General features: G+C 42.7%; 1 protein-coding gene across 1 annotated transcript in view; it reads right to left on the bottom strand.

Moving 5' to 3' along the window:
• Positions 1-15,309, bottom strand: part of foxo1a (forkhead box O1 a) — an 87,915-nt gene extending 72,606 nt beyond the window's left edge. The window contains exon 1 of the mRNA XM_041199670.1: positions 14,424-15,309. Coding sequence (XP_041055604.1) covers positions 14,424-14,975 — 552 coding nt within the window. The 5' untranslated portion in view covers positions 14,976-15,309. The remainder of the gene's footprint in view (positions 1-14,423) is intronic.
• Positions 15,310-16,995: the final 1,686 nt, after the last annotated feature.

Here is a 16,995-nt window from a genome sequence, read left to right as displayed (position 1 = left end):
TTGAGTGTGACTACTGAATCCAAATTTGACACACAGCACAGTTTGGGAATACAACTAATGTGTCCAAAATAACCTTTGAGGGATCAGAAAGGCAATCTATTGCTATTCAAATATCCTTCCACTGGATTCTGTGGTACAAAGTTTTACGTGAACTTGTCTTTTCCTAGTTGCAATGATGCCTTGTGTTAAGTGTGTCCCTGTGCCTTATTCTAAGCCAAGTGCTCAAATTATGTTGGTGCATGGGGGAAAATAGTGCCTAGGTTTGCACATGCTGCATCTCAGCATATTTCCATACTTTTTTGCCCCCATTTTTTGTGAATATGCTCAAGTATGGGGGTAAATTTTCTCCACCGATGGCAAAGAGCTTTGCAGCTGATGTGTACAGTGCATAATGTCAAGCCCAGTTTGCTGCATGCCCTATTTTGCAAAGTCGCACCACATACAAGTATGGGCATCATTTAAGATGAGTTTATTAGTGAAGCCCTATGCCAAAACTAGCAACTTCAGGACATTATCATCATGTTTAATCGGGGATCAAACCTTAAAAGGCAGATCATGGTTTTAGCAATTGCCCCCCTCCTTTTAAAAGACATTGTCATGACGCTCCTACTCAATCAATGCAATGCCATGTGATCTAGATGAGAAAGGGGGATTCATGAGTAAACAACAAAGGAACGATACCCAAGGTGTTTGATCCACACTGGGAGCCAATGTTTACAGACCTTTCCCCGCTTCATGTGTATCTGAATGTCTAAAGAACAGCTTTCACTGTCTCCACTTCAAAGCAAGGGTGGCACTTCCAGTCAAAGTCAAGGCAACCCTATCATGAAGCATCTTTTCAAGCTAGTGCAGGGAACAGCTGCCACATCTGGCAATCTACAGTGCACACATTAACAAGTGAAAAAAAAACAATGTTTGCAACGTAAATATTGTCCCCCATGGCAAGACGGCATCAGCTGGGCAGGGTGCAAAGATTTCATCGGGTACTAGGATTCCCTCAACTGCAAGAAAATTAAAATGGCATCCAAATGAACAGAGCTCCTCCCATCAATCACATGGTCTACATGAACTAAAAGGGTGCAGAGCATTCAATTAATATTCAGGAGGGGTCTGACCACAGAAACATTGTGCATGTCAATGTTTTTTTTTATCCACGGAACAGCCATAATGCCTTTATTATGTAGTAATTCACATTGTTTGTGTATTTTGAAGAGGAGAAAACACTCAGGAGATGGCTCTCAGGATAACAGGACTGATCGCTGCACCCATGTTTGCTCCACTGAGAAATTCCAAAAAAGCAATGGAGCACCTCAGCCGAGAAGTCTTACATTTACAGTTTCTCAGTTACCATCTCCAGCAGAAAATGAATAATTATTTGAAAATTGGTGATGGCTGTATAAATGGAGCCTTCCAGAATATGCAACAATGCATAGCTTATAGTCTGACGGGCCAAACAAAAAACGTGGCGCAAAATTGAGGAGCAAACTCACCCTTGTCTACTCTTGCTAGCAAAAAACTTGCAGTCAGGTGTGACAGGTCTAGACAACAGCATGGGGCTGAAATCAACTGCTTTACTGGGAGGTCACTTACAGCCCCAAAAAAGTTTATGTTCCTTTTGCACGAGGCAAGCCTTCAACTTTTGACAGTTTTACTGCACTGGTCCACTTCTATCAGCACAAGTTTCCCTCCGTGACAAGCTTCAGCTTTTTAAGAGCTGTTGCCAGGATGGATTTCATGTTGCTAAGTCAATTGTGTTAGAGGCTAAACTCTCTAGGCAAGAGAGTTTCCAGTCAGAAATTATGGCATGGCAACCCATTAGATGCCAGTACCAGTGAGCCTTCACCAGAAGCCAATTAACTCCATTGTTGCCAGTGCTGCAAAATCAGTGTTAGTAGTCAAGAACCATTTGTGTCAAGAACTGTAGTGTACAAACAGACGGTCTTCCCACTCTCAAACTGATATAAGACATGATGCAACCAGTAAATGTCCCCAGCCCTTATGACAGGAGTGTCATTTCATTGTGAAATCAGTTTCCCTTGTCAAATTTAATGAGCTTACTCTGACAAAGAGAGATCAGGTTTAAGCAGGTATGGGTGATATTGCTGACTGACATCCAACTGCTAAATTATACAACTACAACATGTCCCTGTAGCCCAAAATGATCTGAAATAAAAAATACAGCAACCATGTTGGTGTGCCTGTCACTATCTTCCGTGCCATTTTTAAAAATGGCAATTTAATGCCATAAAATTGAAAGATCTGCATGCAATATCAATCTTAGGCAATATTTACAAAATAAAACTTGCCCGTTTCCAAAACTGGTAAAAGCATTATCTTGGCTATTTTGATAGATGAATATTTTTTAATTATTATTGGTAATGTTTATACAATACAGACTTTCATATCATTAGTATTATCCATATGCTGTACAATTGTTAGAAATATTTGCACAGCACAGATACTGGCAATTATTGGTAACATTGGAGAGTACGCATGAATGGTGGCACAGCCAAACCACTTAGGCCGGATTCATAGGAATTTGGCAGGGTAAAGTCAGAAGGCAAGAAATTCTATTTTCCATAGTTGTTTCAAGTTGTAAAAAATTACAGGGAGTTGAATGGCAGATGCTAAGGGCTTGTTGCTGATACCATGGCTGCTGCACAAACCAATTGCTCACAAACACGGGTGTACTAATAGGCATTCCCTTGGAATGTAGTATGACTCCAAAAAAAAAGCAGCAGAAGCAACACAGAGCAAGGCAAGTTGGCAGAAGACAGGCTCTCAGCAAGGAGCCCTGTATGCCCAGGTTCTCAGGGAGCAATTGTCTACCTGAACCTCTGGAGGTACAATGGGCTGGATTTAAAGCTGCCCCAGTGGGGGAGCATGGGCACCGGTTGGGATAGATGGGGGATTCTTTGCCCCAGCAAGGTCAATTTGGCTCATGAAAAAGCCAAATTACATCCATTATCCCTGAGACAACTGCAATTTTATGCTGGCTCAGGGGTCAAGATGGGATGGGAGGGGATGTCACACACAACTTTCTTCCTGCCACCCATGGGTTTGCGAACAGCCTCCCGGGGCAATCCCTTGTTTTTTTCAATTCATTGATGGGATGTGCATGTCGCTGGCAATGCCATGTATTGCCCATCACTAATTGCCCTTGAGAAGGTGGTGGTGAGCTACCTTCTTGAGCTGCTGCAGTCCATGTAGTGCAGGTACACCCACAGTGCTGTTAGCAGTTCCAGGATTTTGACCCAGTGACAGTGAAGGAATGGCGATATATTTCCAAGTCAGGAAGGTGAGTGACTTGGGAGGGGAACTTCCAGGTGGTGGTGTTCCCATGTGTCTGCAACCCTTGTCCTTCTAGGTGGTACTGGTTGTGGATTTGAAAGGTGGTGTCTAAGGAGGCTTAGCGAGTTCTTGCAATGCATCTTGTAGATGGTACACACTGCTGGCACTGTGTATCGGTGATGGAGGGAGTAAATGTTTGAGGAAGGGGTGCCAATCAAGCAGGCTGCTTTGTCCTGGATGGTGTCGTGCTTCTTGAGTGTTGTTAAAGCTGCACTCACCCAGGCAAGTGGGCAGTATTCCATCACACTCCTGACTTATGCCTTGTAGATGGTGGACAGGCTTTGGGGAGTCAAGAGGCAAGTTACTTGCCGCAGTATTCGCAGCCTTTAACCTCTTGTAGCCATAGTATTTATATGGCTGGTTCAGTTCAATTTCTGGTCAATGGTAACGCCCTGGATATTGACAATGAGGGATTCAATTATGGTAACACCATTGAAAGTCAAGGGGTGATGCTTAGATTCTCTCTTGTTGGTCATTGTCTGGCACTTGTGGCATGAATGTTACTTGCCACTTGTCAGCTTAAGTCAGGATAATGTCCAGGTCTTGCTGCATTTGGACACGGACTGCTTCAGTATCTGAGCCATCATGAATGGTAAACATTGTGCAGTCATCAGCAAACATACCCACTTCTGATCTTATGATGGAAGGGAGCTTCCATTGATGAAGCAGCTGAAGATGGTTGGGCCGAGGACACTACCCTGACGAACTGAGATGATTGACCTCCAACTAGATATGACTGCAACCAGTGGAGAGTTTTCCCCTGATTCCCATTAACTCCAATTTTGCAAAGCTTCCTTGATCAAATGTTGCATTGATGTCAAGGGAATTCGCTCTCACCTCACCTTGGAAGTTCAGCTCTTCTGTCCATGTTTGAACCAAAGCTGTAAGGAGGTCAGGAGCTGAGTGGCCCTGGCAGAAACCAAACTGAGCATCAGTGACCAGGTTATTATTTAGCAAGTGCCACTTGTTAGCACTGTTGATGACCCCTTCCATTACTTTACCGATGATCGAAAGTCGGCTGAAGGGGCAGTAATTGGCCGAGTTGGATTTTTCCTGCTTTTTGTGTACAAGACATATCTGGGCAATTTTCTACATTGCCAGGTAAATGCCAGTTGTAGCTGTACTGAACAACTTGGCTAGGGGCACTGCAAGTTCTGGAGCACAAGTCTTCAGCACTATTGCTGGAATATTGTCAGGGCCCATAGCCTTTGCAGTATCCAGTGTCTTCAGCCATTTCTTGAGGTCATGTGGAGTGAATCAAATTAGCTGAAGATTGGCATCCGTGATGCTGGGGGACCTCGGGAGGACGCAAAGCTGGATCATCCACTCGGCACTTCTGGCTGAAGATGATTGCGCATGCTTCAGCCTTATCATTTGCACTGATGTGCTGGGCTCCCCCATCATTGAGGATGGGGATAATTCTGGAGCCTCCTCTACCAGTGAACTGTTTAATTATCCACAACCATTCACGACTGGATGTGGCAGAACTGCAGAGCTTAGATCTGAGTCATTGGTTGTGGAATTGCTTAGCTCTGTCTATCACTTGCTGCTTATGCTGTATGGCACATAAGTAGTCCTGAGTTGTAGCTTCACCAGGTTGACACCTCATTTTGAGGTATGCCTGGTGCTGCTCCTGGCATTCCCTCTCACACTCTTCATTGAACCTTGGCTTGGTGGTAATGGTACAGTAGGGGTTACACCAGGCCATGAGGTTACAGATTGTGGTTCAGTACAATTCTGCTGCTGCTAATGGTCCCCAGTGCCTCATGGATGCCCAATCTTGAGTTGCTAGATCTGTTCAAAATCTATCTCATTTGGCACAGTGATAGTAGCACACAACACGATGGAGGGTAACCTCATTGTGAAGATGCGACTTTGTTCCATAAGGTCTGTACAGTGGTCACTCCTGCCGATACGGTCATAGACAGATGCATCTGTGGCAGGCAGGTTGGTGAGGATGAGGTCAAGTATGTTCTTCCTTCTTGTTGGTTTCCTCACCACCTGCTGCAGACCCAGTCTGGCAGCTATGTCCTTTAGGACTCATCCAGCTCAGGTCAGTAGTGGTGCTACCGAGCCACTCTTGGTGATGGACATTGAAGTCCCACACCGAGTACATTCTGCACTCTTGCCATCCTCAGTGCTTTCTTTTTTTAAAAAATTCATTCATGGGATGTGAGCTTCGCTGGCTGGGCCAGCATTTATTGCCCATCCCTAGGCAACTCACCACCATATTCTCAAAGTTAATTAGGGATGGGCAATAAATGCTGGCTCAGCCAGCTAAGCTCACAACCCATGAATTAATTTTTAAAAGAGGAAGTACTGAGGGTGGCAAGGACACACATGTATTCTGGGTGGGGGGGTTTCAATGCCAATCACCAAGAGTGGCTCGGTAGCACCACTACTGACCGAGCTGGCTGAGTCCTAAAGGACATAGCCACTAGGTTGCTTCTGCTGCAGGTGGCGAGGAAACCAACAAGAGGGGAAAACATACTTTACCTCATCCTCACCAACCTCCTCAAAGTGGTGTTCAACATGGAGGAGTACTGAGGGATGGGGGCTGGTTGTGCGGTGGCAGAGGGCAGTACAATGGTAACCAGCATGAGGTTCCTTGCCTATGTTTGACCTGATGCCATGAGACTTCATGGAGTCCGGAGTCGATGTTGAGGACTCCAAGGGCAACTCCCTCCTGACTGAATGCCACTGTGCCACCACCTCTGCTGGGTTTGCCCTGCCGGTGGGACAGGACATACCCAGGTATAGTGATGGTGGCATGTGTGACATTGTCTGTAAGGCAGCATTCCATGAGTATGACTATGTCAGGCTGTTGCTCGACTAGTCTGTGAGACAGCTTTCCCAATTTGGCACTAACCCCAGATCTTAGCAAGGGGAACTTTGCAAGGTCGAAAGGGCTACATTTGCCGTCGTCATTTCCAGTGCCTAGTTCCGGTTCCCTTTCTTTTAGTTGTATCAATCCACTAAGAGTCTGAGTAGTTTACTAGGCCATTTCAGAGGGCATTTAAGAGTCAACCTGTAGGCCAGACCATGTAAGGACAGTAGATTACTTTCCCTAAAGGATATTAGTGAACCAGGTGGTTTTTACAATTGACAATGGTTGCATGGTCATCATTAGGCTTTTAATTCCAGATTTTTAACGAATTCAAATTCCCCACCGTCTGCCATGGTGGGATTTGCACCCAGCTCCCTGGAGCATTGCCCTGGGTCTCTGGATTACTCGTCCAGCAACAATAGCACTATACTACTACTTCCACACTCTGACTGAGCACTTCCGGGGAGCCAGCAGCAGGCAAAAGAATGGCTGCTGAAGCTTAGCAGGAGAAGGAAGCAAGGGAGCAGCCTAGCTGGGAGACTGCCTGAGCAGTCCATTGTTGGCTGTAGTCATCATCAATGATTTCAGCCCCACTGCTGGTCACAGCCTCAGCAATGGGCATCCCAACAACAATTCCAGAGTTTCCTCAAAGAGGTGAAGAACATGCAGTTAGCTTCTGCAGCCTTCAGTTGGGCAACAACCCAGAGGAGGAAGTGTTTCAGTTGAGTGTGGTAAAATCTGTTTGGATGATGTGTCTGTCATGGTTGAATAGCTGGCAGTGTGAGCAAGGTGTGAGATGCAGCAGCATTAAGCAGGAGGGCAAAGTGAAACACATGTATAGCTATGAGTCCTGGTTGATAGAGATTGTTAGTGAGTGCGTGATGACTTGAACAGTGTCTGTCTGAGGCTAGCGTTACAGTTGGTAATTGATGATATTTGAAAATGCATTCACTGTCCTATGTGAGGTCATTGAACTTCTTGTCGTACTGCATCTGGGTACTTAGGGCTTGACTCCTAGCTTTGTAGGTCAATGCCATCTGTTCCCATTGTCATTAGTTTGTAGCTGGAGAGCCTCCTTTACCCTGCAGCTCCTGTTTTCCACCTACTCCACCAAGGTCTCCAATTCAACGTCCAAAAGCACTGGAGCCTGCTCTCTCCCGTGTTATGCCATTCTTCACTATTTTTTAGGTCAGATTCATTTCCTGTATGACTGCCAGCACCTGCTCCAGCCACAATTCGCCTCCCCTTTAAGAAGTCAAGATTAGCTTTAACTGGTGCTGGCAAGATAGGATTACCGGCCCCCTGATGAAGTGTGCAGCCAATGAAGAGCATGGTTAGTGCTGGCTGAGCAAAATAATGAGTTGGTAGGCAAGCAGTTGGCATGCTAGCTGCATTACAGTGAACATGTGCAGGTTAATCACATATTGCGATCTTTGCTTCTGTTTTCAGGAGTTATCCTTACTGTCTGTTAACCAATCTTAACAGAAAAATCTGTGTAAGTGCCCTGGACTGAACTGATCTTTGCTAACCATCGGCTTAAACATTGTGTGTGCAGGCTTCCCTAGCTTCTCCCTCCTGTCCAACCTCAAGGCCTTTCCGGTCTTAGCTTCTTCACTTTATATATTCACAACTTCAGGACATCCCATTTCCATCCAATTAAATATTTTGAATTACAGTCACTTCAATGGTCAGAGGGAAGCCAGAAAGCCAATTACTCACAGAGTCCCACAAATAATAATGATATAAATAACCAGATAATTTGTTTTAGAGGATTGATTGAAGGATAATGCCAGCCAGAACACCAGGAGAACACGTATGTTCCTTTTCAAATAATACCATGGAATTTTTTACATCTACTTGTGAGGAATAAGAAGGCCTCAATTTAGTGTCTCATCTGAAAGACAGTGTCTCTGACAATGTAGAACTCCTTCAGTACTGCATTAAATGTCAATCTAGCTTATTAGCTCAAGTCACTGGAGTTCTTGAACCATAACATTCTGAGCCAGTGGTAAGAGTGTGACCACTGGGTCAAGGTTGACATAATACACAACTTTTTTGATGTGGAGGGACTATAAATTGACTATGTACAGGAAGTTAAGTGTCAATGTTCATTGGATCATTATTCTTTCCATAGCCATTTGAAAACAAAACATTTTCCTTTACAAAGATTATAAAGGTAGCTAGCTATCCCACACTAATTTAGAAGTTGATCACAATAACTTAAAAATTAAGACTAGTGGTGGGAAGACTAGAGGACTCTGCTTGCAGTTGAAACAGAGGCTCATAAATTTCTACGGTTGGAACGTGGGAAGTACTCAGATCTTTATCATGCGAACACAAGAACTGAAAGTATGATTTGAATTAATTAACCTCCCATGCATGTGATGATTGCAAAAGATGAGTCAATTGTCAGTGAGTAAGTATGGTACTCCACTGAGTTTGTGTGGGTGGAACTGCCAAATGGATGAAACTGGCTCAAATCAGATAATCTCACCTGATTACAGACAAAAAGAAACAGGTTTGAGAAGTGTATCAAACCTAAAATTCCAATTCTGGGCAAGTCAAGCCAACTCAACTATTTTCAAATTGAACCTTTTCTGGATAACTGACGAAGCCAAAGATTTTTGATTGAAAATAATGAGATAGTAACACATACTAAATCACACAATGTTAAAAATGTGTACTCAAAATGTTCACAGAAAGTTAACTGTTCAACCTGATTTTTGCAACCCAAATTTACAAACTGAATTAGCTGCATGCACATCACCACTTAATTCCAATTATAGCTGTCAACTGTGTAGACATGGGTGCGTCCAGAACCACAGGGAGCTGTCAGACTGAAGCCTGATAGCTCCACATTTGTTAACCAATTTTGTGTTATATCTGTGCAATTAGAATGGCGAGTGATCACTTTCCACTTAAACCATAACCTGAAATAAACCTGACAGCTTCACTTTTATGTTGCAATTTTTAACTTGCTAGAAGGAAACTAGAACTAATTGGCATTAGTGCTTGAATTTCACCAGGAGAGGGAAAGAATTTGGCTGATCTATGCGGGGGTTTTGGCGGGGGGGGGGGGGGGGGGGGGGGTGTGTGTGTGTGTGTGTGTGTGTGTGTGTGTGTGTGTGGCAAGATAATTTGCAGAAGAGAAAGTAGGTTTCTCCCTAAATGATTCAAGCCCACATGTTCACAGAGATGTAGCATTACTGTCTGGACAGGCCACCTAATCCTTCTGGCTGAAGGTAATATGAATGTGGGGGTGAGGGAAATTCACTGAAGACAAAGCTGAGAAGCAAAGCGCTCTATCATAATTGCAACTGTAAATGGTTAATCATGAGAATAGGACTAAAACCACAACTACCTGAGTAACTGAATCAGTTTGAGTGAGACAAGACACTTTCATGTTCATTTAAACCGCTGATAAACTGAAATATAGATACAGTGACTCATTGCAGCTAACATTCTTCCTCCTGCCCTCACTTCTGCTGCTAACACACCTAGTCCTGCCATCATGATTGACACAATATAGCAAATTTGTTATCTATTACATTTTTTCTCCCTCTTCTAAGTGCCATACATTTGGCAAGGTTTACTGAAATTTGTAACAAAATCTAACAGTTTTGTGGGGGAGAAGACTGTTGGCTCACCTAGACCATTTTTCCACAGTATTCCCTTGGTACATTTCTAATAACCCCACATGCCACTGATGTAATTTTTAAAATCACAAAGCACACTTCTGCAGAACTAAAATACCCTCAATTTAAATATATTGCGATGCAATAGCAAATCTTTAATGACACTTCTGATCACCAACAGGTCCAACCTTGCTACCAGTGGCACCATTCAGTCCTATGATCCTGTAGCCAGATACAAAACAAAAAAAGAGGTGTGCTCATTGGCCTTTCCTTACTAGTACACACTAATTCTTCAGATATTTAGTGGTCCTAAATGTATCAGTAAGCAACAATATTACTAGACTCGGGAAGAAGGCACCACAACAAACCATTCCAGACTAACTGTAATCATTGATAGTACTCACATGCATATCACCTTATTAGAAGCAGCAATAAAATTGTCTGCAAGGGCTATATTTGAAAATGAAAATAGCATATTCCATCAATTAAAAAATATACACCTACACTCCAGACGAGGGTCAACTTTAATACTAAAACATTTAAACCTGTGTCAGCTCATACTTAGCACATTAGCCAATCAGTAACTCTATGAATGCTAATGCTTTGCTGATTGACACTGGGATCTACATTACTTCATGCAAAAATAATTACAGAAAATAACCTGAGAGTATACATCTATCTACAAATATAATATTTAAACAAATGATATTTTAGTTAAACCTGGGTTGCAATTAATTAGGAATAGTTTTTAAGTTTTAATTTAGCTATTAAAAAGATTTGAATTTTATACCCAAAGTAAAATCTAACAGTTGTTTTCTGTAGGAAATATAAAAGGGAAAAGAACCTATCAAAAAAGATTGCAATCATAAACTTTGCAAGCAATTAACCATTAAATATAAGCTGTAGTTTTCAGAACAGGTGTATTTTCAAATGTCTTTTATTAGAGCTTTGGATAAATTTCTAATTAGAAGAAAATCCAGGAAATTTTCTCAACTCACAATAGATTGGGGAAAGGAAGGGGGGCATATTCACACAGAAATGCTTCTTCTTAAGTGTCCAATGATTATACTTTTAGGAATATGTTTCTTCTTACACCCACTCCAATATGATAAAAGGGAACTTAAAACACCGAAAGACAAAAACAGTTGTGCTGTAGTGGAGAGGCCATGGCTCTGAAATGCCACCTCAAATAATAAGCAGTTGATCAACACACTAACCCTTTTTCCAAGTTCAGTCAAGACTGGTAGAGGTCTATTTGGGGGATGGGCGAAACAAGCATAGGATAAAGAAAGGTGAAAGATGCGTATTTATTTAATTCTGCTAGCAGCTGTTCATTCAATGTCAGAAGTCAGACAGCTCTACTTTGAATAGTAGTGCTAGTATAATGCAAGTTATATTTGTAAATGTTTATTTTAACGAACTCTATTTATGCTTGAATAACGTGCTAGAATACAATTGCTTTAACAAATGTTGTCAGCTACCAGTTGCTCTGATTTGCAGATATATCATTCTCTTGAATCAGATTTTAAAATATAATGTAATAGTGGAGAAAATAAAATACAAAATTATACAATATTTTACCAAATCATGTTGTATTGTACAGGTAAACTGACTTGTTTTGTAAATTTTACACTTAATCACTATTGTAGTTTTATTCCTCTCCCTTAATGAGCATTCACAATAACCGCTCAGATTTCAAGACTCTAGGGAACTTTTATAGAGAAGTTTTGTTTTGTCTTTTTCTGTGATATGCACTCTTTTCAAAGTAGAGTCAGAAAGAACAGATTGTGTTCTCCCACGTAGATGTACAGAACTAAGGGTCAGTGTATAGGCACATCAGTGCCAAAAGGAAAATAAAAATGAAAAAGCAGATTCAGATAATAGCACAGTAATCTGATTAGAGACCTCCAGCATCACAGTGTCATTGGCTAAAAATCAGTATTAATCCACCTAACATAATGTATAATAAACGGAAATCATCAAAAGAAATACAACAACGTCACTGAATGTAATTAGCTGGTATTTAATATTCTGTCATATTTAAAATGTTAACACCTTTAGTAAAAACATTTCACAGGTGCATTAAGTTCAGCTGGAGCCACCCCACATCTGCACCTGCCATGGCTCCAAAACAAGTGAGTAAGAAGGGGGATATTTTGTAAAAAGTCCCATGTATAAAAGGTCTGTCAGTGTTGTAGTTTACCATACAGGTAATTCCCACCTATACAATATAATTAATATTCCAAGCTGCCAGTAACGTAAACATTGAATAGTTCAAATGGGTTCAAATGAGTCAATTCTGAAAAATGTGTTATTTTCCAAACTATAAGGAAATGCATCACGGCTTATTGTGGCTGTTTTGCCGGAAGATGTAAAAATAACGAACCGTTCCGCTAGCTGCTGCTGTTTTTTTTTTGCTCTCAACAAAGGGTATAGCACAATTCATTTTACAGAAACGTCAAATTCATTTCCATTCTGATATCAAAAACAACACTGCGACACAAACATAGAAAATAAAACTACGAAAACACATGAAACTGTTCCAAGTTGTTGTAAGTCACGAGAGAAAGCGGAAAGCTGACAAAGGAACAGGTCACAATCTGAGTCTAAGTGTTTCTTATTTATCTAAGCCTTTTCCTTCGCTGTGTTATTGTCCCCAAACAATGTTACCCCCCCCCCCCCCCCTTCTCCGAAACATGTGTAAAAATGTATAACCAGCGTCAGATAGGTTTCCAGATGAAAGGTGATTTTTTTAAAAATCGAGGTAACTTTCAACGACTCGAGATCTTTGCGTAACTTTGTTTCTGTCAATGAGTCACCCTCTGCCTGTCACTGGATTCACCGCTCCCCAAAACATCAAGCTCGCCTTCCCGGAATGATCAATAGTGCGCTCCGTCCAATCGCTGGCGGGGTGACAGAGTCGAACCAATCAGGTCAGGCCAAGGGCGGGACAAAGCGATGGTAAGCAGGTTAGGGTGCAAGCATCAGCGACAGACGCGTGCGATCGTGATTGAAACAATAACATTCAGGGACAGACTGGCAGATGCGCCCAGCGGGACTGGGGCGTGATTCATCCGACAACTATGATTTCCACAATCGACATTACAAAATGACGAAAAGAAAAGCACACCCCCCCAATAAAAAAATCAGACCAGACAAAGCAGGGCTGCAAGACCGTTTCCGCTCAAAATTTAAAACAAGAAAATGTGCTGTTTGAATATTGCATTACCCTGCCCCAAGAGTCCATAGGCAGGCATTTGACAGAGTACAACTTCATTTATCTCTGCACTCTGGAACGGTGCGAGGTGCAAACTTTGACTTGAACGCGGGGTGGTCATTTGAAAATCACACCAACCAACTGCATTTTTTGAACAGGACGTATACAGTTGGGTATTTCAGCAATTTTTGTTTCTGTAAATTGGGCGCATGTTTTACTCAAGCTGAGCTTCCTCAGCTAGCCCACTGAAAAGAGGTCAGCTTACAGGCTACAGATTGTCTCTCTCTTTGGAGATGCTGACCGATCTCTGTTTTTCCTGCAATTTCGATATATATAGGATATCTTTAAAATACGACAGACACTTGTTTCTAAAGGCTGTTAAGGAAGACTACCTGTTGCGCCGGGATCTAGCTACACCATATTGCCACGCTGATCTGGATTGAACTAAAACTTCATAGGAAAACCGATAGCCACTGAACAATTAAAATTTACTCCAGAGATTTCCGATATTCTCTTGTTCACAAAAACCTAAACTAGCTAAACTAAGGCTAGTCCAGTCCCCAAGTATAGTTCACCCCCCGCCCATACAAAAAAGGACTTTGCTAGCGATACAGAGTATCCCCCACTCACCCATCTCATGGCACCAAAACGCTCTATTTGGTTTAGGGAATTTAGGACGTACGTCAGGCAATATCGATTTATTTACAAGTCACTTGTTTGCCAAGGCTATGTAAGTTTTGACAATAATGTGACATAAAAAGGCAGCGCATGTTTAACAGCACAGTATTTCCTGTCTTTATTAGAGTGCTTTCTAAGTTGTTATTTGGGGACATGGGAGATGATTTTTTCAGCTTTCATTTAGAAATCCATCACGAAACTGTCAACGTCCCTGAGAGCAGCGCGGATCTCATCCGCTTGCGTAATGGACAATTCCTTGATTACTTCAGTAGCTCCACTAGAATTGTTTTGCTCACACATGTGGTATTCCATTGAACACAGCGTTCTTCCACACTTTAAAACAGTTGGTAAAATATGATAAAATTGTAATGCCTTATCTCAGTGGGCTGTACAATCTATGATTAGTAGTAAATCATTAAAAGCTCAGGGTTTTATTTTACACGTATTTCACTGTACTAAAAGCGGAATATTTAAGCACTCAGGTCATTCCTATCATCCCCATCAGACTTCCTTCCTCCTGGACAACAATTGGCGCTAAGTGGACTTGGAAAGTATATTAATCTTACAATATTTGGGAACGTGGATTTTTCTTTTACAAAACATCGTTAACTCTGAATTGGTTGTATTTAATATTTCTGTACGTTTATGTATATATATCTAAAAAGTTTAAAATACAAGTTCGTGACTTAAAAAATAAATATTATTTTGTTCCCACCTTCCATCCAGCAGAGCTGTTGCTGTCTCCTTTATCTTTGAAGTAAGGAACGCTTCTGACCATCCAGTCGTAAATCTGGGACAGGGTCAGCCTCTTCTCCGGGGAGCTCTCGATAGCTTTAGTGATGAGGTCAGCGTATGACAGGTTCCCCCAAGCGTTTCTCCGGGACGAGCTGCTCTTCCTCTGGGCTGCCGAAGCGGCTCCAGCCGAGGGGACTTGCTGCTGCTGCTGCGGCTGCTGGTGTTGGTGCTGATGCTGCTGCTGACACGGGAAGTCACCGCAGCACTCGAGACCCAGAACAGCGGGTTTCTGCTCAAAGTCCTCGTCCTGCTCCTCCAGCACGAGAGCCGGCGACACCGAAGCACTCACCCGGCCGGCCCCTTCCGGGGTCAGGCTGAACTCACTCTGCCCTTCTTGTTTCACCGAAGCCGGCGACGAAGCGCAGCTGAAATCCGGCCGGGGTAAAGGCCAGGTGCACGAACGGGGCCGGGATTGCGGCTCGAAATCGGGGTCGATCTCGACGACCTGTTGCAGCGGCGGTGCCTCGGCCATGACTGGAGTTTTGAAGTTTGTTTTCTTCTCTCTCTCTCCCTCCCTCCTCCCCCCCTCCCCGCTTTGCACAACACACGAGGAGTAAAAAGAGAGAAAAGTTACTTCGTCACTTCATAAATGGGCAGAAGAAAAATAAAGTCACTTCTGTCAAAAACAAGTCCCCCAAAAAAACCGATCTCCAACAAACACACACAAAGTAGGAAGCGAGCGATCTGGTGCCACACGTTGACAAAGCACTAATAATAATAATAATAATGCTCATAAACCTTCATGACCCTGCCGTACCATTTGTCCTACTTTCCTTCTCCCTGCACAGACAAGCGCTGTATTGTACTCCGGGCCGAGCCACCTAACCTGATGGTTTTGCGTTACAAAAGAAGGGAGGGGCGGAGACAGCTTGCTGGGCAGCTGGATACTCCAATCACAATCACCATTCGCCCAGCAGCCGGTGACTTGCGGCCAATAACGCATCGGAAAAGGCGGGAACCTTCCAGCCCTCCCCACCCCGTTTCAAGTTAGGTTGGTGAGGAGGAGCTTGTTGCTCAGAAAAGTCCGCCCACCAACACGAGTAAACACATGGCGGGGAGCTTACTCACATAAAAACAAACACACACACACACACAGCCATTTTGACAGCTAAACTGGACTTTATTCCAGAAAAATACAGCAATAGAGAGAGAGGGGGGAGATGTTTTAAATCCCCATTAACTAAAAGAAACGTGTTGAAAGCATAAAAAGCTGGCGTCGCAAAATGCAATCGGGGGTGCTGTTTATTCAGTCGTGAAATTAAAGTTAACAGTTGAACTAATTCTAACTTTGCTAGAAGTTCTGCGACTTGAATCTAACAGAGATTTGGAAAGTGCGTGATAGTCCCCAAGACTGAACGCCCTGTTCTTTTGCAGACCTGTTGTATTTCTGGAACAGTGGTTAACCGACATCAAATATTGACAGATTTCTTCCCCCACCGCCCCCCCCGCCCCCCGCCCCGAGCTAAAAACTGAGTCACTTCCACACCAACAAACGGACCAGACACTCGGCTGCAGTTCTGAAATTAGTTCAATCTGGAGTTTGTTTACTTGGAGTATATTCTGCATTTTGTGGATTAGAACGGAATCCCTGAGTTCAACCTGAGTTCACTCTAATTTTGTCACCCATATCAATATGGTTTGCGCTCCGCCCCTCTCCCTTTGCACCAGACGCTATCTGTTGAAAGGATGGTTAACCTGTAAATTCGAGAGATTTGAACGCACTGAGTAAAATAGAAATGTGATTTATTTTTTAATAATAGTCATTCACAGTGATTTTGGACTTCAAAGGAGGTTGGAAGAGCCACAATTGATGTAATCAGTTTGCATATTTTGGCTTCGTTTAGAAGTTTATTCTAAAGGAAAGCGCTGAAATTCGACACGATATTCCTTAAATGCTGAGTTTTTTTCCGTTCTTCATAGGAACTACCATGTCAGGCCAATGCATATTTTCTTCCGTTAACAGCATGTCAATCAAACGATTCCATATGAGTAATCTACAGCAATCCTACAACAGTGTTTTTAATCTGTGCTGGGGACCTGTGGCTCCACCTATTCGCAAACCTTTACAGTGCCATTTCCCAGACTGCAAGCAGTGCGGCTGGTTACTTGTACATCTGCGCCTGTATTTGATTCTGGATCCGTACAGAGGTCAGGAATACTAACTCAATTAAGATTACCCTGCCTTAAATAAGAACATATTGTTTTAAAGGATGTTCATCCTAGAAGATAAGATAAAGGGGCTAAAACATTATACAAAATCATCCCGCACATGGAACTAATTTGATATAACCCACATAATTTGTGCAAAAAATGATGCTAAGCATTTTCAAAAATATTTAAAATCGGGGGCAGAAACATTGTGTGCCATCTGGGGCATGCAAGAAGTGTGCCAAATGCCACAGAGAGAGAGAGAATTCATGGGAGCATCTTTATCATTTTGAGTCATTTTTTTTCCTAGCAGCAGGTATTGGATTAATGTAGCTAACGCGTCT

The sequence above is a fragment of the Carcharodon carcharias genome, chromosome 11, assembly GCF_017639515.1.
Source record: "Carcharodon carcharias isolate sCarCar2 chromosome 11, sCarCar2.pri, whole genome shotgun sequence".
Lineage (NCBI taxonomy): Eukaryota > Metazoa > Chordata > Chondrichthyes > Lamniformes > Lamnidae > Carcharodon > Carcharodon carcharias.
This window is presented reverse-complemented; position numbering and strand designations above follow the sequence as displayed.